The 19,055-nt window shown below is 40.3% G+C and overlaps 1 protein-coding gene across 1 annotated transcript in view; it reads left to right on the top strand.

Annotated features, from left to right (window-relative positions):
- LOC125723773 (uncharacterized) overlaps positions 1-19,055 on the top strand; it is a 269,293-nt gene that overhangs the window by 117,112 nt on the left and 133,126 nt on the right. Inside the window, exons 40-48 of the mRNA XM_049000508.1 lie at positions 3,354-3,527; positions 4,460-4,633; positions 5,126-5,323; positions 8,603-8,776; positions 10,154-10,327; positions 10,821-11,018; positions 15,068-15,241; positions 16,177-16,350; positions 16,843-17,040. Of these exons, the coding sequence (XP_048856465.1) occupies positions 3,354-3,527; positions 4,460-4,633; positions 5,126-5,323; positions 8,603-8,776; positions 10,154-10,327; positions 10,821-11,018; positions 15,068-15,241; positions 16,177-16,350; positions 16,843-17,040 (1,638 nt within the window). The remainder of the gene's footprint in view (positions 1-3,353; positions 3,528-4,459; positions 4,634-5,125; positions 5,324-8,602; positions 8,777-10,153; positions 10,328-10,820; positions 11,019-15,067; positions 15,242-16,176; positions 16,351-16,842; positions 17,041-19,055) is intronic.

Raw genomic sequence — 19,055 nt, 5'->3', positions numbered from 1 at the left:
CAAGATATAGGAGATGATTAGGAGGCCCCCTAATCCCCCATATTTTAATTTTACTGGACATCTGTGTCTTTTAGGTTAATAATTATAAATCCATTATTTATTTAGTTTGTATTTGATCAGACTCAATGGAGTTATTAATTTTTTCTGCCCCCTTGTCCCCTTATGGGCTCTGTGTATTCACAATGGCACAGTCATATTCATTTTTATTTTAGTGTGTAGTCCACCTGTTTAATACGCCTAATTGACAGTTACACAGAAAACAGATGGATTTTCTGCATGTCTTTTTAAGGGGAGGTTCACATCATGTCTCCAGCTCTGTGTGTGTGGAGCTTGTATGGACTGCTTGTGTTTTCCGACAACAACATATACTGCAACAGATTATGACACTTTCTGGAAAGAAATGCAGACATTACTGTAGCATATTCAAAGACAATAGAGAATTAAAACTAATGAGAAATTACGTTTCAGACAAATTTGCAAAAAGCTGTACTGTACAAACACTACTGTACAGTCATAATTGACTGCAAATGCAAAATGGGTATGTACAGAAGTGCAACTTGCACAATGAGTAACAATATACAAATAGAATTATACAATTCAGTAAAATTTTTTATTGTTATTAACACAATGTGAGGGCAGATATGTAAATGAAAAGGGAGTTGCGGCTTCACCAGAACATGGGAGACGTAGAGGGACAGGCGAGATGGAGGGGGGGAATATACATAGATTGGACATATGTACATTATATCTGATTTCGATGTGCATTACATACATTATACATACATAATCCAGACATACATAAACGTACAGGCTAGATATAGTAAGGACTTGGAAATTTTTCACCAAATTGTCTTGATTAACTTCACACCTATTTTAATGGAAAGAGATTAAAAACCATAAAAAATGATACCTCATTTGTCAATATATCTTTAATAGAACCAGAGATATTGAAGATTTAACATGCCTGAAATGGGATTTTTGTTCTAATGTAATTACAATTAGAGCTGCAGAAAAAACTGTGACTACTTAGAGCAACTTCGCTTTGCATAGGCGGAGGGCAGCCTGCGCCTCATTCAATAAATGTAAGAAATTGTAAATAGGGTATGGTGCACTTAAACAACCAGAACTTTGCCAATATCTAACCAATCTTAGTGATTTTTGTTGTTGAATGTTGAAATGAAAATTTACTTGGGGTTTCTACATTAACTGGCATGATGTCCAACCAATCAGGAGCCAGATCGCTGGTCACGTGACATTGATCCATCCTCCGTACAGCACATAAAATCCCTTCAATCTTCAATCATCCAGAAGTGGGCACACAATTGTATTGTGTGGGCATGCATCAATCATCATAATAGTTGGCAATATTCACATTTAGGGTGCAATAAATATGCCTGTGCACAAATAATCGATGCCCCACGATTCTTTTGATTTTTATTTAGTGAAAGTTACCTTGTTTTCAAATTGTTGTTGCTCCGCGAATACTGAACCGATTTTGATCCGGTAAAAAATAAGAAAATCAAGGATAAATAAATTATTCAAAACGGCGGATATCTCATAAGTTGAATGCAGAGCTAGCCGCGAAAACCGCATATTCGCACCCACCCCGTAGCCACCGCTGAAAAAATGATGACGTCATCACACGGAATATTAGCGTGAGCGACCAAAGCAGGATTTCCAAGTCCCTAGATCATACAGATATGCATATTATGGAATACAAATAGATCTACATATCAGCATGTTTCCATAGATGAGGTAGTATCTGACAGAGTAGTGAAATGGAGCTGAGCAGTGCATGGTAAATATAGTAGACATAAGGTGCATGTAAAATAGTGCAGATGGCAATCGATGGTTCTCTTGGCAGGGGAGGGTGGTGTACTGTGTAGTTGAGGTGAATGAGATGAGCTCATTCTTCAGTGAATAGACAATTCAGGAGGTTAACAGTTTGAGAGTAGAAGCTTTTCCTGAGCTTGGAAGTACGGGCACTGAGACTCCTGTTGTACCCGACTGCCCAAGGTGGGGGCAGGGAGTAGCCTTGTATGAGTCATGTAAAGGTGGTCTAGTAGTTTTTGTCCCCTAGTGGTGCATAATACATGCTGTGGGAATTTAGGTAATACAGTTCTGAGGTTGGTATGGTTGTAATCACCGCCTGTAATACAGGTTTTGTCTGGATGCTTAGACTGTTAATTGCTGATGGCACGATGTAGCTACTTAAGTGCTGTATTAACATTAGTATCTGTGGGGATGGAAACAGCAGCAATGGTAATGTCCATGAACTCCCCAGGCAGATAAAATGGTCTGTGCTGAAGTATAGGGAGCTTGAAATTGGCAGAAAAACACTTTCTAAATGATTTTCAAAATTGTTTCGCAAGGAGTTATTGACATAAATACACAAACCTCCTTCATAGGTCTTCCTGCCATCATCTGTTTTGTAAGTGCAGAAAGCTATGCAGTTCACTGGCTTGATGACCAAGTCTGCGATGTTGCTGCTTAGCCTGGTCTCCGTAAACATTATGAGACAGCAGTTTTCCATCTTTTTTGTGGGAGGATAGCCTAAGTTTTATCTCATCCGTTTTGTTGGGCAGCGAACATACACTGGCCATAAATATATTTGGGACGGTAGGTTTGTGGGGATCGCTACTTAGCCTAGAATTTAGTCCGACACGCTTCATTCTCTTTTTGTGCTCCCAGCGGGTTCAGCCCTTCCACTGTGAGACCAGTGAGTGGAGAATATTTGTGAGGAAATTTTCTGCAGTTGTGGTTGGGAGGGTGTAATCCGATCTGAGATTTAAACATTCCTGTCACCTGTAGAAGAACTTTCTATTGACTGACCTTGCAAATAAACTTGAAAAATGACAGAACAAAGAGTACAAGGTAAACATTGCAGAATTCTGGTAGCCGTAAAAACCTCTGCGTACTATGCGCCACCATCTTGAATAAAAAATTTATATATATCCATAAATACAATGGAATTTGAAAAAGTTACAGTCTGCAGTTATGTTACTGGCTGTCTGGGTGGTTCAGCCTAGGGGAGAGTTGTTTGTCCTGACTGCAGCAGGAATGAAGGCCCTGCCAAAGGTATAGACTATAGGTATTGAGTGGTGTGACCTGTATTATGGCTTTTTGTCTGCTGAAATTACAGCAAAAAGGAGTAAATGCTTGGTATCAAGTCCTGTGACTCATCTGGTGTGTGCAGACAATTCCCAGGATGCACTACACACTATAATTCATTTTGAAATGTAAGCTGTGCTGCTTATTGTTCTAAAAGCAAATGCTTGTCTTTTTGTTTTGTGTCAGTAGTGTTATCGGTAGATTGTGTATGTGTCTGTGTCTTAAAATGCTTTCTTTTTCAGACTGAACAGTTGCAATCTCACAAAGACATGCTGTGAAGCGTTGGCTTTAACTCTCAGATCAAACTCCTCATACCTGAGAGAGCTGGACCTGAGTGACAATGACCTGCAGGATTCTGGAATGAAGCTGCTCTTTGCAGAACTGGAGAATCCACACTGTACACTGGAAATACTGAGGTCAGTCCTACTTGACAGATGTGATACTAAACTAGTATTTGTTAGATATTTGGAATGCAAATTAAACCACAGACTATGCGTATTTGATAGTACAACTTTAATGCCCCCCAACATGTACATACAAAACAGGAGAGTCTAGAGGAAGGGCTGAAGGATAAGTCACATGGGGAGTTTATTTACTTTGAGTTAAGCTCCTGTTTAGGTCTGTTGTATTTTTGCCTCAAATATTTTAAGACCCTCACATGTATTTAGTGCTTCAACCCATAATGCAGCTGATGTGGAATACAAAATTGTCTAAGCATGAACTGTGTCAAAACTTTAATACTATACAGTGTTTTTGTTAACGATTGCAAAGCAAGTCACACAACTGACCTGCTGCATTCACGCCATTTCTTTTCCACTAAGCAGCTGTAAATTTGAACGTATTTTTCATTTTTTTTTTTTCAGAAATATGGAAATTGTGCATTATTATTCTGTATTATTATTGTTAAATTACTTGCTAGCATCAGTTCATGGGCTGGACCTTTCACAGTTTCATAGATCACAGTTTCATTTTCATAAATCACATTTATTTAGGTGAAATTATAATATTAGTGTCACTTTGGTAACTGCTGCATGAGTACCAATATCATCTTACTTTTGCGTGTGCTTCCCAAAGCATCTCGTGCGAACTTGAAAGTATATTCATTGTCATCTTTTGCACAGGTTTCTTCAGGGGCTTCACAGTCCACAGGTAGAATAGGGGAGTGTAAACGTTTTACTTCCTATCTACACATACTCACCTACTGCCAGTGTTTTCCAAAACAGCTCATGGGATACTCCATTCTATGTGCTCCATTCAGCTGTCGCACAGGATAAATTATATAGCTACTATCGAGTAAAGAGCAGTAGAATACAATGTTGTGATTTCCTTTCTAATTTCATTTTTGCAGGCTGGCAGGTTGTACGTTCACAGAAGAAGGCTGTTCTTCCCTGACTTCAGCTCTGAAGTCAAACCCCTCACACCTGAGAGAGCTGGATCTGAGCTACAATCACCCAGGAGACTCAGGAGTGAAACTGCTATCTGCTGTGCTGGAGGATCCCAGCTGTAAACTGGAGATACTGAAGTGAGTACAGAATATGTATTTCATATCCATCCATCTCTCCTTCTTCCAACTGCATATCCTGGACAGGAAGCCTGGATCCCTATACTGTGCTGTACAGAATGGGAGGTAGGGTGACACCCTGGGTGGAATGCCAGTCAGTCACAGTTCACACACTGACACATACAACAGGTAATTTAGCATACCTGAGAACCCTAAATGCACATTTGCGGGAGGAAAGTGATGCACTCTGTTGTTAATGTGAAAACCAGCAGGCAGAATTAATCCCTTCCAGTTATAGGCTGTCAAAGTTTTTTCCTGGTAATTAATTAATACATTTATTTGAGGTATTATCCATTAATTCAGTCAGTGATTGAATGATTACAGTAAGCATTTACTATCACACCTCTCATATCATCTCAGATCACCAAGAGGCACAAAACACTGCGCACTGTAAATTACTTTGAAATGCAAGTTGTGCTTTTGCTATGCTTAAAATCATGTTTCCTTTCCCAGACTGAACAGCTGTAAATTGAGTTGGGAATCCTGTATAGCAGTGGCCTCTGCTCTCAGTTCCAACCCACATGTGAGAGAGCTGGACCTGAGTGACAATGAGCTGCCGGATTTAACAGAGAAACAGCATCCTGAGATTAAACGGGAGGTTCCGCAGTCAGCATTACTGGGTTTTACACGCTGTAAGATGGAGATACTGAGGTCAGTATTACTGGGTATTCCTTACTGTAAATTAAATACTAAGGACAGTCCTTTCTGACACTTCACATACTGTAATGGCTCAGTCAGTAAATCACCTTATCATGAATGCAAGCTTTCCAAGCATGGACTATGCCAAAACCTTAATACTGTAAAGCATTATATTTCAAAGTTACACAAATTAAACATTCTCTGTTTTAAAACAATTCATCCAGTAATGCATCCTTTTATTTTAGGTAGCTGCTGCATGAGCAGCTTCTTGTGTCATATCAGCCAACTGTCAGTCACAGTATGACAGATGAATCACTCTTGTAATCAACTCTCACTGCACTATAGAGATCTGTGTGGACCCCAGTGTTTAATATTTCTGTATGCTAATGGGTATAAAACTCAATTCCTACCAGTTCTGTTGTGTCCGTGAAGTTTATTAGAAAATTCTCTGAAAATCAAACATTTGACTTAATTCTTGTAATTTTAACACAAAACAAACCATAGATTGGGTGGACTGGAATGAAAACTAATACATTTTGGCAGCCCTGCATTAGCTGCTTGGATGTTCACATCTCTTCCTTCTAGATTAACTTCCTATGTATTGGGACACCAGACAGAATGATTACTAACGAGTTCATTGATCTGAATATGTTATGGGAGGAATCATGTCTACATTCACATCTGTGTTTCTGAGTTCCTTTGATTTCGGAAATACCCTCCTGGTATTCCTGCCTGAACATGTGTTTACGGATTTGCGGATTGATACTGAAATATTCTAGAAAGCGGGTTCGGGTTTTAACCTTAACTCCAGTACTGCAGCAAAGGTAGCTTTGTATGAATGAATGTTGGATTTCTATCATGCCTTTCAAGACACCCAAAGTACTTTACAATGGGGAGCCACTTCAACCACCACCACAGTGTAGCACCTGAAAAATACGACGGCAGCCATTCTGTGCCAGTACACTCACCACACAGTGACTAAGGTGGTCAAGGAACAGGAGAGAATTCACAAGATATAGGAGATGATTAGGAGGCCCCCTAATCCCCCATATTCTAATGCTTAAAGCAAATTTTACTGGACATATGTGTCATTCAGGATAATAATTACGAATCCTTTGTTTATGTAGTTTGTTCTTTGATCAGACTCAGTGCAGTTATTACTTTTTTCTGCCCCCTTGTCCCCTTATGGGCTTTGTGTATTCACAATGGCACAGTCATATAAATTTTTATTTTAGTGTGTAGTCCACCTGTTTAATACGCCTAATTGACAGTTACACGGAACACAGATGGATTTTCTGCATGTCTTTTTAAGGGGAGGTTCACATCATGTCTCCAGCTCTATGTGTGTGGAGCTTGTATGAACTGCTTGTGTTTGCCGACAACAACAGATACTGTAACAGATTATGACACTTTCTGGAAAGAAATGCAGACATTACTGTAGCATATTCAAAGACAATAGAAAATTAAAACTAATGAGAAATTAAGTTTCAGACAAATTTGCAAAACGCTGCAGTGTACAAACAGTACTGTACCGTCATAATTGACTGCAAATGCAAAATTGGTATGTACAGAAGTGCAACTTGCACAATGAGTAACAATATACAAACAGAATTATAAAATTCAGTAAAATTTTTTATTGTTATTAACACAATGTGAGGGCAGATATCTAAATGAAAAGGGAGTTTCGGCTTTACCAGAACATGGGAGACGTAGAGGGACAGGGGAGATGGAGGTGGGGAATGTACATAGATTGGACATATGTACATTATACATGCATAATCCAGACATACATAAACGTACAGGCTAGAAACAGATAAGCATATTAAGACATACAAATAGATATACATATCATCATGTCTCCATAGATGAGGGAGTCTCTGACAGAAGTAGTGAAATGGAGCTGAGCAGTGCATGGTCAACATAGTAGACATAAGGTGCATGTAAAATAGTGCAGATGACAATTGATGGTTCTCTTGGCAGGGGAGGGTGGTTTACTGTATAGTTGAAGTGAATAAGATGAGCTCATTCTTCAGTGAATAGACAATTTAGGAGGTTAACAGTTTGAGAGTAGAAGCTTTTCCTGAGCTTGGAAGTACGGGCACTGAGACTCCTGTTGTACCTGACTGCCCAAGGTGGGGGCAGGGAGTAGCCTTGTATGAGTCATGTAAAGGTGGTCCAGTATTCTTTGTCCCCTAGTTGTGCATGATACATACTGTGGGAATTTAGGTCAGACAGTTCTGGGGTTGGTAAGGATGAAATCACTGCCTATAATACAGCGATTGTCTGGATGCTTAGTCTGTTATTTGCTGATGGCACGCTGTAGCTACTTAAGTGCTGTATTACCATTATCATCACAAACCTCCCTTGTGGGTCTTGCTGGCATCATCTGTTTTGTCAGTGCAGAAGGCTGTGCAGTCTGCTAGCTTGATGGCCAAGTCTGCGATGTTGCTGCTTAGCCCGGTCTCCGTAAACATTAGGAGAAGGCAGTTTTCCAGCTTTTTCTGGGAGGATAGCCTAAGTTTTTTCTCATACATTTTGTTGGCCAGCGAACATACACTGGACATGAATTTATTTAGGACGGAAGGTTTGTGGGGATCGCTACTTAGCCTAGCGTTTAGTCCGGCTCGCTTGATTCTCTTTTTGTGCCCCCAGTGGGGTCAGCACTTCCACTGCGAGACCGGTGAGCGGAGAATGTCGGTGGGGAAATTTTCCGTAGTTGTGGCCTGGATGGTGTAATCCGATCTGAGATTTAAAAGTTCCTGTTACCTGTAGAAGATTTTTCTATTGACTGAGCTTGCAAATAGACTTGAAAATAACAGAACAAAGAAAACAAGGTAAACATTGTAGAGTTCTGGTAGCCGTAAAAAACTCCATCTTAAAAAAAAATATATATCCATAAACACAACGGATTGTGAAAAAGTTACTGTCTGCAGGTATGTTACTGGCTGTCTGGGTGGTTCAGCCTAGGGGAGAGTTGTTTGTCCTGACTGCAGCAGGAATGAAGGCCCTGCCAAAGGTATAGACTATAGGTATTGAGTGGTGTGACCTGTATTATGGCTTTTTGTCTGCTGAAATTACAGCAAAAAGGAGTAAATGCTTGGTATCAAGTCCTGTGACTCATCTGGTGTGTGCAGACAATTTCCAGGATGCACTGCACACTATAATTCATTTTGGAATGTAAGCTGTGCTGCTTATTATTCTTAAAGCAAATGCTTGTCTTTTTGTTTTGTGTCAGTAGTGATATCGGTAGATTGTGTATGTGTCTGTGTCTTAAAATGTTTTCTTTTTCAGACTGAACAGTTGCAGTCTCACAGAGACATGCTGTGAAGCGTTGGCTTTAACTCTCAGATCAAACTCCTCATACCTGAGAGAGCTGGACCTGAGTGACAATGACCTGCAGGATTCTGGAATGAAGCTGCTCTTTGCAGAACTGGAGAATCCACACTGTACACTGGAAATACTGAGGTCAGTCCTATATGACGGGTGAAATACTAAACTAGTATTTGTTAGATATTTGAAACGCAAATTAAACCACAGACTATGGGTATTTCATAGTAGAACTTGAATGCCCCCCAACATGTACATACAAAACAGGAGAGTCTAGAGGAAGGGCTGAAGGATAAGCTACTTGGGGAGTTTATTTACTTTGAGTTAAGCTCCTGTGTAGGTCTCTCTTATTTAGGAATCAAATATTTTAAGACCCTCACATGTATTTAGTGCCTCAACCTATAATGTAGCTGATGTGGAATACAAAATTGTCTAAGCATGAACTGTGTCCAAACTTTAATATTATATAGCGTTTTTGTTAATGGTTGCGAGGCAAGTCACACAAGAGAACTGCTGCACTCACACCATTTCATTCCCACTAAGCAGTTGTAAATTTCAACTTTTTTTTCATATCTTTTTTTCAGCAAAGGACATTATGCATTATTATTCTCACTTATTGTTAAATTACTTGCTAGCGTCATTGTATGGGCTTGACCCATCAGAGTTTCATGGATCACAATTTCATTTTCATTTTCATAAATCACATTTACTTAAGTTGAATTATAATGTTAGTTTAATTTGGGTACCTGCTGCATGAGTACCAAAGTGATCTTACTTTTGCTTGTGCTGGCCAAAGCATCTCGTGCGAACGTGAAAGTATTTCTTTTTTTGCGCTTGTCTCTTCAGCGGCTTCACAGTCCATAGGTAGAATAGGGGATTGTAAACTTTAAACATCCTGTCTACACATACTCACCTGCTGCCAGTGTTTTCCAAACCAGCTCATGGGAGACTCCATTCTACGCGCTCTATTCGGCTGTCGCACAGGATAAATTATATAGCTACTATCGAGAAGAAAGTAGTAGAAAACAATGTTGTGATTTCCTTTCTAATTTCATTTTTATTCTCACTTATTGTTAAATTACTTGCTAGCGCCAGTGCATGGGCTGGACCCTTCACAGTTTCATAGATCACAATTTCATTTTCATAAATCACATTTACTTAGGTGAAATTATAATATTAGTGTCACTTTGGTAACTGCTGCATGAGTACCAAAATGAACTTTTTGTGTGCGCTTGCGAAATCATCTTGTGCGAACGTGAGACTATGTTCATTTTCATGTTTTGCACAGGTATCTTCAGGGGCTTCGCAGTCAATGGGTAGAATAGGGGAGTGTAAACTTTTGACATCCTATCTACACAGATTCACCTGCTGCCAGTGTTTTCCAAACCAGCTTATGGAAGACTCCATTCTATGCACTCTATTCGGCTGTCGCACAGAATAAATGATATAGCTACTATCGAGAAGAGAGTAGTAGAAAACAATGTTGTTATTTCCTTTCTAATTTCATTTTGGCAGGCTGGCAGGTTGTATGTTCACAGAAGAAGGCTGTTCTTCCCTGACTTCAGCTCTGAGGTCAAACCCCTCACACCTGAGAGAGCTGGATCTGAGCTACAATCACCCAGGAGACTCAGGAGTGAAGCTGCTCTCTGCTGTGCTGGAGAATCCCAGCTGTGAACTGGAGATACTGAAGTGAGTACAGAATATGCATTTTATATCCATCCTTCTGTCCTTCTTCCAACTGCTTATCCTGGACAGGGAGCCTGGATCCCTATGCTGTGCTGTACAGAATGGGAGGTAGGGTGACACCCTGGGTGGGATGCCAGTCAGTCACAGGGCACACACTGACACACACAACAGGTAATTTAGCATACCTGAGAACCTTAAATGCACATTCTTCGGAGGAAAGTGATGCACTCTGCTGTTTCTGTGAAAACCAGCAGGCAGACTTAATCCCTGCCAGTTATTGGCTGTCTAAGTTTTTTTCCTTGAAATTAATTAATTCAAGGATTTGAGGTAAGATCCATTGATTCAGTCAGTGATCGACTGATTACAGTAAACATTTACTGTCTCACCTCTCATATCATCTCAAATCGCCAAGAGGCACAGAACACTGCACACTGTAATTGATTTTGAAATGCAAGTTGTTCTTTTGCTATGCTTAAAATCATGTTTCCTTTTCCAGACTGAACAACTGTAAATTGAGTTGGGAATCCTGTATAGCACTGGCCTCTGCTGTCAGTTCAAACCCACATGTGAGAGAGCTGGACCTGAGTGACAATGAGCTGCCGGATTTAACAGAGAAACAGCATCCAAAGATTAAACGGGAGATTCCGCAGTCAGCATTACTTGGTTTTACACGCTGTAAACTGAAGATACTGAGGTCAGTATTACTCGGTATTCCTTACTATAATTAAATTAAATACTAAGGACAGTCCTTTCTGACACTTCGCATACTGTAATGGCTCATTCAGTAAATCACCTTATCATGAATGCAAGCTTTCCAAGCATGGACTATGCCAATATCTTAATTCTGTATAGCATTATATATCAAAGTTACACAAATTAAACATTCTCTGTTTTAAAACAATTCATCCAGTAATGCATCCTTTTATTTTAGGTAGCTGCTACATGAGCAGCTTCTTGTGTCATATCAGCCAACTGTCAGTTACAGTATGACAGATGAATCACTCTTGTAATCAACTCTCACTGCACTATAGAGATCAGTGTGGACCCCAGTGTTTAACATTTCTGTATGCTAATGGGTATAAAACTCAATTCCTGCCACTTCTGTTGTGTCTGTGAAGTTTATTAGAAAATTCTCTGAAAATTCATCATTTGACTTAATACTTGTAATTTTAACATAAAACAAGCCATAGATTGGGTGGACTGGAATGAAAACTAATACAGTTTGGCAGCCCTGCATTAGCTGCTTGGGATGTTCACATCTCCTCCTTCCAGATTAACTTGCTAAGTATCGGGACACCATGCAGAACGATTACTAATGACTCCACTGGAAGCAGTTTCACTGATCTGAATGTGTTATGGCAAGATTCACATCCAGATTCACATCCGTGTTTCTGAGTTCCTTTGTTTTCGGGAATACCTTCCTGGTATTCCTGCCTGAACATGTGTTTATGGATTTTCGGATTGATACTAAAATATTCTAGAAAGCGGGTTCGGGTTTTAACCTTAACTCCAGTACTGCAGCAAAGGTAGCTTTGAATGAATGAATGTTACGTTCATATCATGCCTTTCAAGACACCCAAAGTACTTTACAGTAACAATGGGGAGCCACTTCAACTACCACCACGGTGTAGCACCTGAAAAATATGACGGCTGCCATTCTATGCCAGTACACTCACCACACAGTGACTAAGGTGGCCAAGGTCAAAAATCCTTATCTGAAGGTGTTGGTACCTTCTGATTGGAAGCACGCCTTCATAACGCCCATTTTCCAAAAAGGGGATAGAAGTAATTTGTCTAACTATAGGCCAATCAGTCTAACCAGTATAACTGGTAATGTTATGGAGGCTATAATCAAAGAGAAAATGGTAGATTACCTGGACTCCAATAACATTTTGCGGGATAGCCAGCATGGATTTAGGAGAGGTAGATCCTGTTTAACGAATCTGTTGGAGTTTTTTGAGTAAGCTACTCAGGAAGTTGATGATAAGAAGGCCTATGATGTCATCTACTTAGATTTCCAAGAGGCTTTTGATGTTGTCCCCCACAAGAGGCTCCTACTTAAACTCAAAGCGACAGGTATTTTAGGTTCCGTTGCGACCTGGATTGATAACTGGTTAACAGATAGGAAACAGCGAGTAGTTATAAGAGGCACAATGTCACAGTGGGCCTGCGTCCATAGTGGGGTACCGCAGGGTTCGATTTTAGGACCACTATTGTTCCTAATTTACATAAATGATATGGATACCAATATATACAGTAAACTGGTGAAATTTGCAGATGACACCAAGGTGGGTGGTGTAGCAGATACTGAATTAGCAGCTCAGCAGCTACAGCGGGATCTTGATTTAATTAGTGACTGGGCCGATACCTGGCAGATGAAATTTAACGTAGACAAATGTAAGGTACTCCATGTAGGGAGCAGAAATATAAAGTACAGGTATTTTATGGGTCCCACTGAAATAAAGGTAGCTGATCATGAAAAAGACATTGGTGTGTATGTTGATGCTTCCAAGTCCCATTCTCGCCAGTGTGGGGAAGCAATATAAAAGGCCAATAGGATGTTGGGGTATATCTCCAGGTGTGTGGAGTATAAGTCAAGGGAGGTAATGCTAAGATTATACAATTCCTTGGTGAGACCTCACCTAGAATATTGTGTGCAGGTTTGGTCACCATATTTTAAAAAGGACATTGTGGCCTTAGAAAAGATGCAGCGTAGGGCCACAAAAATGATTCCTGGTCTTAGAGGAATGTCATACGAGGAAAGGTTACTTGAGCTAAATCTGTTCAGTCTCAAGCAAAGGAGACTGAGGGGGGACATGATCCAGGTATATAAGATTCTAACAGGTTTGGATGCTGTTCAACCAAATAGTTACTTCAGCATTAGTTCAAATACACGATCTCGTGGCCATAGGTGGAAATTAGCGGGAGAACATTTCAAGCTGGATTTAAGGAAGTACTTCTTTACACAGCGCGTAGTCAGAGTATGGAATAGCCTTCCTGATAATGTAGTGCAAGCTGAATCCTTGGGTTCCTTTAAATCAGAGCTAGATAAGATTTTAACGACTCGGAGCTATTAGTTTAGTTCTCCCCAAGCGAGCTTGATGGGCCGAATGGCCTCCTCTCGTTTGTTTAGTTCTTATGTTCTTATGTTCTAAGGAACAGGAGAGAAGTTCTGAAAATTCAGTTAAGCAGTGCATGGTAAATATAGTAGACATAAGGTGCATGTAAAATAGTGCAGATGGCAATTGATGGTTCTCTTGGCAGGGGAGGGTGGTTTACTGTATAGTTGAAGTGAATAAGGTGAGCTCATTCTTCAGTGAATAGACAATTTAGGAGGTTAACAGTTTGAGAGTAGAAGCTTTTCCTGAGCTTGGAAGTACGGGCACTGAGACTCGTGTTTTACCCGACTGCCCAAGGTGGGGGCAGGGAGTAGCCTTGTATGAGTCATGTAAAGGTGGTCCAGTATTCTTTGTCCCTTAGTGGTGCACGATGCATGATGTGGAAATTTAGGTAAGACAGTTCTGGGGTTGGTATGGCTGAAATCGCCACCTATAATACAGGTTTTGTCTGGATACTTAGTCTGTTAATTGCTGATGGCACGCTGTAGCAGCTTAAGTGCTGTATTAGCATTAGTATCTAGGGGGATGGAAAGAGCAGCAATGGTCACGGCCATGAACTCCCTAGGCAGATAAAAGGGTCTGTGCTGAAGTATAAGGAGCGCGAAATTGGCAGAGCCATGCTTTCTAATAATTTTCAAAATTCTTGCACAAGGAGTTATTGATATAAATACACAAACCTTCTTCATGGGTCTTGCTGCCATCATCTGATTTGTCAGTGCAGAAGGCTGTGCAGTTCGCTGGCTTGATGACCAAATATGAGATGTTGCTGCTTAGCCTGGTCTCCGTAAACAGTAGGAGACAGCAGTTTTCCAGCTTTTTCTGGGAGGATAACCTAAGTTTTAGCTCATACATTTTGTAGGCTAAGGAACATACACTGGCCATGAATATATTTGGGACGGAAGGTTTGTGGGGATCGCTACTTAGCCTAGCATTTAGTCCGACTCGCTTCCCCCTCTTTTTGTGCTCCCAGTGGGGTCAGCATTTACATTGTGAGACCGGTGAGCGGAGATTGTTGGTGGGGAAATTTTCCCTAGTTGTGGTTGGGAGGGTGTAATCTGATCTGAGATTAAAAGTTCCTGTCGCCTGTAGAAGAACCTTCTATTGACTGAGCTTGCAAATTAATTTGAAAATAACAGAATAAAGAAAACAGGGTAAACATTGCAGAGTTCTGGTAGCCGTAAAAAACTCTGCGTACTATGTGCCACCATCTTAAAAAAATATATATATCCATAAACACAACGGATTGTGAAAAAGTTACTGTCTGCAGGTATGTTACTGGCTGTCTGGGTGGTTCAGCCTAGGGGAGAGTTGTTTGTCCTGACTGCAGCAGGAATGAAGGCCCTGCCAAAGGTATAGACTATAGGTATTGAGTGGTGTGACCTGTATTATGGCTTTTTGTCTGCTGAAATTACAGCAAAAAGGAGTAAATGCTTGGTATCAAGTCCTGTGACTCATCTGGTGTGTGCAGACAATTTCCAGGATGCACTGCACACTATAATTCATTTTGGAATGTAAGCTGTGCTGCTTATTATTCTTAAAGCAAATGCTTGTCTTTTTTTTTGTGTCAGTACTGATATCGGTAGATTGTGTATGTGTCTGTGTCTTAAAATGTTTTCTTTTTCAGACTGAACAGCTGCAATCTCACAGAGACATACTATGAAGCGTTGGCTTTAACTCTCAGATCAAACTCCTCATACCTGAGAGAGCTGGACCTGAGTGACAATGACCTGCAGGATTCTGGAATGAAGCTGCTCTTTGCAGAACTGGAGAATCCACACTGTACACTGGAAATACTGAGGTCAGTCCTATATGACAGGTGTAATACTAAACTAGTATTTATTATATATTTGGAACACAGATTAAGCCACAGACTATGGGTATTTGATAATACAACTTGAATGCCCCCCAACATGTACGTACAAAACAGGAGAGTCTGGAGGAAGGGCTGAAGGGTAAACCACATGAGGAGTTTATTTACTTTGAGTTAAGCTCCTGTATAGGTCTCTTTTATTTAGGACTCAAATATTTTAAGACCCTCACTTGTATTTAGTCACTCAACCTGTAATGAAACTGATGGAGAATACAAATTGTCTAAGCATGTTTTGTGTCCAAAGTTTAATACTTTACAGTGTTTTTGTTAGCGGTTGCGAGGCAAGTCACACAAGAGAACTGCTGCACTCACACCATTTCATTCCCACTAAGCAACTGTAAATTTAAACTTATTTTTCTTTTTTTTTTTCAGAAATGAGGATATTGTGCATTATTATTCTCACTCATTATTCTTAAATTACTTGCTAGCGTCAGTGCGTGGGCTGGACCCATCACAGTTTCATAGATCTCAATTTCATTTTCATTTACATGAATCACATTTGCTTTGGTGAAATTATAATATTAGTGTCACTTTGGTACCTGCTGCATGAATACCAATATCATCTTACTTTTGCTTGTGCTTCCCAAAGCATCTCGTGCGAACGTAAAAGTATGTTCATTGTCATTTTTCGTACAAGTCTCTTGAGGGGCTTCACAGTCCATAGGTAGAATAGGGGAGTGTAAACGTTTGACATCCTATCTACACAGATTCACCTGCTGCCAGTGTTTTCCAAACCAGCTCATGGAAGACTCCATTCTACGCGCTCTATTCGGCTGTCGCACAGGATAAATTATATAGCTACTATCGAGAAGAGGGTAGTAGAAAACAATGTTGTGATTTCCTTTCTAATTTCATTTTGGCAGGCTGGCAGGTTGTACGTTCACAGAAGAAGGCTGTTCTTCCCTGACTTCAGCTCTGAGGTCAATCCCCTCACACCTGAGAGAGCTGGATCTGAGCTACAATCGTCCAGGAGACTCAGAAGTGAAGCTGCTCTCTGCTGTGCTGGAGGATCCCAGCTGTAAACTGGAGATACTGAAGTGAGTACAGAATATGCATTTTATATCCATCCTTCTGTCCTTCTTCCTAATGCTTATCCTGGACAGAGAGCCTGGATCCCTATGCTGTGCTGTACAGAATGGGAGGTAGGGTGACACCCTGGGTGGGATGCCAGTCAGTCACAGTTCACACACTGACACACACTACAGGTAATTTAGCATACCTGAGAACCCTAAATGCACAATCGCGGGAGGAAAGTGATGCACTCTGCTGTTTCTATGAGAACCAGCAGGCAGACTTAATCCCTTCCAGTTATGGGCTGTCAAAGTTTTTTCCTGGTGATTAATTAATACCAAGAGTTGAGGTATTATCCACTGATTTAGTCAGTGATCAAATGATTTCAGTAAACATTTACTGTCTCACCTCTCATATCATCTCAAATCGCCAAGAGGCACAGAACACTGCACACTGTAATTGATTTTGAAATGCAAGTTGTGCTTTGGCTATGCTTAAAATCATGTTTCCTTTTCCAGACTGAACAGCTGTAAATTGAGTTGGGAATCCTGTATAGCACTGGCCTCTGCTCTCAGTTCCAATCCACATGTAAAAGAGCTGGACCTGAGTGAGAATGAGCTGCCGGATTTAACAGAGAAACAGCATCCAAAGATTAAACGGGAGATTCCGCAGTCAGCATTACTGGGTTTTACACGCTGCAAGATGGAGATACTGAGGTCAGTATTACTGGGTATTCCTTACTGTAAATGAAATACGAAGGACAGTCCTTTCTGATACTTCACATACTGTAATGGCTCAGTCAGTAAATCACCTTATCATGAATACAAGCTGTCCAAGCATGGACTATGCCAATACCTTAATACTGTATAGCATTATATATCAAAGTTACACAAATTAAACATTCTCTGTTTTAAAACAGTTCATCGAGTAATGCATCTTTTTATTTTAGGTAGCTGCTGCATGAGCTGCTTCTTGTGTCATATCAGCCAACTGTCAGTTACAGTATGACAGATGAATCACTCCTGTAATCAACTCTCACTGCACTATAGAGATCTGTGTGGACCCCAGTGTTTAACATTTCTGCATGCTAATGGATCTAAAACTCCATTCCTGCCACTACTGTTGTGTCTGAAGTTTATTCGAAAATTCTCAGAAAATTCATCATTTGACGTAATACTTGTAATTTTAACATAAAACAAGCCATAGATTGGGTGGACTGGAATGAAAACTAATACAGTTTGGCAGCCCTGCATTAGCTGCTTGGGATGTTCACATCTCCTCCTTCCAGATTAACTTGCTAAGTATTGGGGCACCAGGCAGAACGATAACTAATGACTCCACTGGAAGCAGTTTCACTGATCTGAACATGTTTTGGGAGGTTTCACATCCACATTCACATCCGTGTTTTTGAGATCCTTTGTTTTAGAACATAAGAACTATACAAACGAGAGGAGGCCATTCGGCCCATCAAGCTCACTTGGGGAAAACTAAACTAATAGCTCAGAGTCGTTAAAATCTCATCTAGCTCTGATTTAAAGGAACCCAAGGATTCAGCTTGCACTACATTATCAGGAAGACTATTCCATACTCTGACTACGCGCTGTGTAAAGAAGTGCTTCCTTAAATGCAGCTTGAAATGTTCTCCCGAACATTTCCTGGTATTCCTGCCTGAACATGTGTTTAGGGATTTTCGGATTGATACTGCAATATTCTAGAAAGCGGGTTCGGGTTTTAACCTTAACTCCAGTACTGCAGCAAACGTAGCTTTAAATGAATGACTGTTACATTTATATCATGCCTTTCAAGACACCCAAAGTACTTTACAATGGGGAGCCACTTCAACCACCACCACGGTGTAGCACCTGAAAAATACGACGGCAGCCATTCTATGCCAGTACACTCACCACACAGTGACTAAGGTGGTCAAGGAACAGGAGAGAATTCACCAGTTAGATATAGGAGATGATTAGGAGGCCCCCTAGTCCCCCATATTCTAATACTTAAAACGGATTTTACTGGACATCTGTGTTATTTAGCTTAATAATTACGAATCCTTTGTTTATTTAGTTTGTTCTTTGATCAGACTCAGTGCAGTTATTACTTTTTTCTGCCCCCTTGTCCCCTTATGGGCTCTGTGTATTCACAATGGCACAGTCATATTAATTTTTATTTTAGTGTGTAGTCCACCTGTTTAATACGCCTAATTGACAGTTACACAGAACACAGATGGGTTTTCTGCATGTCTTTTTAAGGGGAGATTCACATCTTCTCACCAACTCTGTGTGTGTGGAACTTGTACAGTATGGACTGCTTGTGTGTGCCGACAACAATAGATAACAGATTTTGACATTTACTTGGACAGAAATGCTGGCATTACAGTAGCACATTGAAAGACAAAAAAAGACAAAAGAAAATTAAAATTAATAAGAAATTAAGTCTCGCAAAAATGTGCAAAACGCTGTAATGTACAAGTCATAATTGCCTGCAAATGCAAAATGGGTATATACAGAAGTGCAACGTGCACAATGAGTAACAATAGACAAATGGAATTATTCAATTCAGTTCAATTTTTTATTGTCGTTAACACAATGTGAGGGCAATTGTGTAAATGAAAAGGGAGTTTCGGCTTCACCAGAACATGGGAGACGTAGAGGGACAGGCGAGATGGAGGGGGGGAATATACATAGATTGGACATATGTACATTATACATGATTTAGATGTGCTTTACAT

Source organism: Brienomyrus brachyistius, unplaced genomic scaffold (genome assembly GCF_023856365.1).
Source record: "Brienomyrus brachyistius isolate T26 unplaced genomic scaffold, BBRACH_0.4 scaffold51, whole genome shotgun sequence".
In the NCBI taxonomy this organism is placed as follows: Eukaryota; Metazoa; Chordata; class Actinopteri; order Osteoglossiformes; family Mormyridae; genus Brienomyrus; species Brienomyrus brachyistius.
Note: the sequence above shows the minus strand (reverse complement) of the source record. Positions and strands in the feature narration are given on the sequence as shown.